The following is a 5,576-nucleotide window of genomic DNA, read 5'->3' as shown; positions in this document are numbered from 1 at the left end:
CTTTATTGAATTTGTCCCAATATTGCTTCTGTTTTATGTTTTCGTTTTGGCCAGGAGGCATGTGGGAACTTAGCTCCCCGACCAGGGATTGAACCCGCACCCCCTGCATTGGAAGGTGAAGTCTTAACCACTGGACTGCCAGGGATGCCCCTCCCCACATTTTTGCCATCTAGGATCTTGAATTTTGGGAATCACAAATAAGAAATTTTTGACAAATTGATGAACCATGAGTCTTTATTGGTTTCAGCGATTGGTAATACATTCATTTTGTTCAACTTGGTCATTACTGATTTTGTGAGCTCTTCATCCTAGAAGAACTATGTGGAATGAGAGGAGTAGAAGGCTTCCTTTCTTAAATTCAGTGTTACATGAGGGAGAGAATCATGCAGTTACCCCTAGCTGTCCTAATTTCCACTGAGCAAAAACCCATAAAACACAGTGTGAGTAGTTCCTTTTTCAGATTCTTCTTTGTCCAGCTTAGACTCCAGCCAGACCCTGTCCCCTTTCTCCAGCTGCAAGATGGAACTTCCTGAAGCTTGCTCACGGCTGTCCTTGGCCTCTGCTCATTTGTCCCAGATCTGGATGCCATTCCACATGAGACTCACCTTGACAGCATTCTGAAACAACGCAATGTCAAAGCCAAAGTGGTACACACCAGGAACGCTGCAGGTGAACACTCCAGTGGCCAGGTCAAAGTGGCCCTCACCGTTGTACAGAACTTCCTGGAAGACAATGGGCTGGGAGGGTCCTGGGAGATGCCCACTCAGCTTGACGGAAAAGGGAGATTGAGGTACACATGGGCATTTCTCAACTGCTCCAGGCACCCCAGGTATACCACTTGGTCCTGTTACACCTGGGGGTCCTAGATCCCAAAATAAACAGAAAAAAGAATGATAGAATTTAAGGTTTTGTATTTTGCATAGTATTAATACATGAATTGCTTCTTCCTTCCTACCCTTCTTCTCACTGGTCAGAGCCTAGCTCAAGCATCACTGCTTCCAGAAGGCTCTCTTGTCTCCTCCAGATTTGGAAAAGTTCTATCTCCTTGTACCACATCTGGTATTGATTGTTACCATAGGTATAAAGAATTACCACAAAGAATTGTAATCCTTCCCTTAAGTGACTGTCTCCTTATCCACACTGGGAACGAGGCATCTTACTTAATTTTCTTTCTAAATGTCATACTCAGTATCAGTTGTAAAATTAGCACTCAAAATATGTTCAATAAGTGAATAATTGAATGAATTAGTATATGAATGGATCTTCAGACATGTTCTGCCATGTCTTTACTATAAGGCTGAGTATTGAGGATCACTATTGGAAGTTACCCAGACAAATCCAGGGATCATACTATTGCCAGAACTAAATGGGAATTTTGAACAGTGGTATCCAAATGTGCCTGTTTATTAGAACCAGTTGTGGAACACCATCCCACCCCTGTTCCCCAGTTACTCAGGGCCAGTCTACACTGTGGGCCTTTAGAGGAATCTCTGAGGATGGAGACTAGGAACCTACACGTTTAACAAGTCTCTGAGTGATTCTGATGCTCAGCCAGATTTCAAAACCATTGCTTTAGAGGTTCAGTACAAGTATTCAAAGCTGATGGGATCTCTATGGGAGCTTAGTCCAGCATACCTCTCAGCAGATGACAAGAGAACAGGTAGTCAATATATCTGCTGCCCACATGACTCTGGTATCACTGTATGAACCTCGGCTTACGCCCACACTGTATGACACCAATATGAGTGCTCTACACTAGAGTCATAGTGCTCTACACTATGTCTCAATTTGGACTGTACATCCAGTGTGTCTAAAGAGGTGGTTTAGCACACAGATTTCTTGGTGGTTGGAAGCCGTCTTAGTAGTTGAATTCTATGACTCTTAAGAGTTCAGAAAAAGAGACCATGGTCATTTGTTACCAAGAAATGACTTACCTCAATGATCAATATTCTCATCAGATCACCTGGAAGATCTCACTGAATCTATGAACATTGCAGTCAAAGAGAAACTATGAGAGGCTAAGAGAGCAATTGCATTTTTTTTCCAACTGCTAAACCAAGTAGCCCTGGAGGGCCCCTGGGTCCTGGAGGTCCTCGGGGTCCACAAGGTTCACATAGTTGATAATCTGCTAAAGATTTGACATCGGCCACAAGTAACAGGACAAATAAAGCTAAAATCCAGAAACCTGAAGCAGAAGAAAAATGAATGAAGTTTCAAATAGTTTGGGAGATGGATCAGCCTCTCTTAAAGAGATTGTGCTATAAATTTTGTCAAGTTAGGGTTCACAGTTCCAAGAAATTGATGTTGTTTTGGTCTTTAGTTCCATGAAATGCTACATGTATCAATGCTGTGACTCATACAGACAAGATTAGGAGGCATTTTGAATTGAGATGCTTTCATGTCAAACACAGCAAAATCCAAGAAAATCAGCTAACTCATCCTATTTGAAAACAATGCTGCTTTTTCAATCTCATGCGAACCCCAGAGTTCCTCTCTCACGGACTCTGAGCCTCCTGCCATCTGTTTAGCAATGATCTTTAAATAATTGGTGTGATTAATCTTCTCATGATGATGAATAAGCACCCGATTTGCCTATGTGTTATTTTATATTGTCGTATTGCTTTATCTCTTGGATGGGCTTGGAACATAGAAGATATATGACGAATCTTTCTTTGATGGTAAATGAATCGACAAATGCCAGATACTGAATTAGCCAACTATTTCTTCCCACTACTCTAAAACTTTTACTTAGTGCAGTAGCCTTCATTCTACTTTGAAGTATCAAGCCAATAAGATCAATGTGCTTGCATTATACTAGCTTCTGTTAATGCACTTGTTATATTTTCTCCTTTATGACACATTGAATCTTCTACTTTCCCTCAATAATCAACTTTTATGGGTTAAAAATGTATGCAACAACTACAGAAATTTGTGTCAAGAAACACAATCAACTTTAACATGATTAATACACTCTTGAAAGTAGAGTGCTTCTAATTGTTAAATTATCAGTCAGTAACTGTAACTTTTAGAATATCCTTTCTAATTCAAGTAAGATATTCATCACTTTTTGGCCTTAATTTCTGATTCAAAAGATGCTCTTCCAAAGCTGAAGTTAACTTATGAAAGGAAATATGCTAATTTATGGGCATATTTTTAAAGTCAAAGGATGTGGATTCAAATCCTAGCATTGCTACCTCCATGCTGGGCGACCTTAGGGCAGTCACCTAACTTCTCTCCCAGCCACATCTATAGAAGGATGCTGGGAGCATCTGCTTGTCTTGTTTAATAGTTCTAAAGTTTCAAGAAGATATGTGTATATTCTTTGTCTGGAGTCTGGCAGGTACTTTATATATCTTTATATATATCTCTTTAAAATTATTCCTTATTACTTTTATTCTTCTTGCTATCTTACAAGGAGAGTGCTATTCTGATTTTAAAACCAGAGAGAATGTTAATTCAAAGAGTTTTGACAATCTATTACATGAAAACTAAGGATATATCTCAAAACAATTTAAAAACAGCTTGAACATTTTGGCACATTCCATTGCTTCACATTTTCCAAACTCCCCCATGAAATAGTGAGGGGCTTGGTATCACATGCAATCATGTAGAGAAGGAGAAACTGAGGCCTAGAAAAGGTGATGGCTGTACTTTCTCCAGGCTCTTAGTTTTTGAGGCTGGAACCAGGATTGAAATGCACATCTCCAGGCTCTTGGGTGATTTGTTCTTTCACACAAATATGGTGCTGGATTGTCTATGTCTTGGTGGATATAAGTGGGCAACAACTTTTTTTTACAGTCACTGACTCCCCCATTCCATTCCTACTGATCCCAAAATAGAGACACACACATACTCACACATACATACAAACACACAAAGGCCACACAGAATTAAATTAAAATCATACATTCAGTTGGTTTTGCTGAGCTAAACTAGCATTATTCTAAAAATATAATGTTAGGACAATAAACTGACTGTAAGAGGAAATCTTTCATTGAATTTATTGTGATGAGGAAAGTTGATGAGGACTTTGTGGTTTAACTTACTTGGTGTCCATAAATCAAAATCCAGGAAAATGATTTCCTCTTGCCCTAAGATCAAGACCCTCAAGAAAGAAGTAGGCATGACCTTCACAAACAATATTAATACAATTTGCATAAGTGACTATGTTTTGTTCTGTATTTCTTCATCATAAAGCTTGGATACAAATTTTCATCTAAATTTCAAAAACTGTCTTGATACCTACACCTTATTTCCTTCAGTCCTCATTTTAGCCTACTTGATTTGGGCTTTGCTATAAGTTTTTTTAAAAAAAATCTATACTCCTGTATTTGTTTATATTGTCCTATGATAATATGTGAATTCGTTTAAACTCCCACAAATACTTTGTGGAATCAGAGGAAGTTTGAGAGACAGAGATAAAAGAGTTGTGTGCAGGGAGAGGCAAACAACTAAAATGCTTTAAAAACATTGATTGGATATTTCAAACATTAATAATTAATAACAATAGATACTATCAAAAACATACTTTATATCATATCAGTTGATATTGTTGAAGGTAGGGAAGTAAAATCAGTTGGAAGATAATGAACAAGGATATCAAGAAGGACGTAAGTCAAGAGAGATCTAGAAAGGGACAGAAAACAGCCTCAATGGGAATAAACAGTAAACACAGGGATAGTCACAGTGAAACACAATTGGGGATAAAATCAAGACAAAGAAAAATAGAAACGGAGACAGATACCAAGAATGGTAAAGGGACAAAGAAAATTTTAACATGTAGAGCAATGTATTATACTACTGGTTTGATTATGAGCATTATAGTTTTAAATTTTAATACATAATTGAAAAATATAATGGATTTTCTCACTCTCCATTGTTTTGTTTATTTATGTCATAATGACCTTGATTTAATTTGAATGGTTTGACATTAATTTCATATTAAAATCAAAGGTCTTGCCCCCCGACCCCCACCCCCCCGCATCGGCTTCTACCCCTTCTACTCCCTTTTATTTGCAATATCTAATAGGCAAGTTTGAAAAAGTGTCTTTATTTTTGTCCAGCATTATAGGCAATTGCCTTCCAGGGTTGTTTTAATTTTAAAAAAATAATAGAAATCACATGCAGGGAGAACAAAGTGCTTTAGAAAGTGCTCTCTACCAATGCAAATGGGTTATATTCATTATGATAGACGTTAATAAGAAAACTTACATGCAATGCTCATGCAGCGAGCTCTTCCCCTTTGCCCAGGCATTGAAGCTCTTTTGTTGACCACCTCCTCACCTGTCCTATAACTAGCTTATCTGCTTGTTTTTGAAACTTTATGGTAGATGGTTTAATAAATTGGTTTTTCTCAATATTCGCTTTTCTGGTCTCCTGAGGCTGAAGTCAAGGTTAATTTTTAACCAGAGCAGTTAAACATTCAATTATGTTTAGGAAAGCTCACAGATTGACGTTCAAAGGGAAGTACTTCTGTCCACCCATCTCCGGAAGACATCTCTTCTTGTGATGGCCACGCCTGGGCCTGTTAAGCTGATGAACTTTGTTTTGGTTATTCCCTCTCTCCTAGTCATTTC

The 5,576-nt window shown here is 38.2% G+C and overlaps 1 protein-coding gene across 1 annotated transcript; it reads right to left on the bottom strand.

The window, feature by feature from the left end:
* Positions 1-249: 249 nt before the first annotated feature.
* On the bottom strand, positions 250-5,270 carry LOC137775338 (protein HP-25 homolog 1-like). Its single transcript, XM_068561121.1, is given in 3 exon segments — positions 250-862; positions 2,057-2,185; positions 5,212-5,270. Coding segments are annotated over 3 exon segments (630 nt in total). The 5' UTR covers positions 5,255-5,270; the 3' UTR covers positions 250-404.
* Between the last annotated feature and the right edge of the window lie 306 nt (positions 5,271-5,576).

The sequence above is a fragment of the Eschrichtius robustus genome, chromosome 13 (assembly GCF_028021215.1).
Source record: "Eschrichtius robustus isolate mEscRob2 chromosome 13, mEscRob2.pri, whole genome shotgun sequence".
Lineage (NCBI taxonomy): Eukaryota > Metazoa > Chordata > Mammalia > Artiodactyla > Eschrichtiidae > Eschrichtius > Eschrichtius robustus.
The sequence above is the reverse complement of the archived record's forward strand: the minus strand, read 5'-3'. Positions and strand labels throughout refer to the sequence as shown.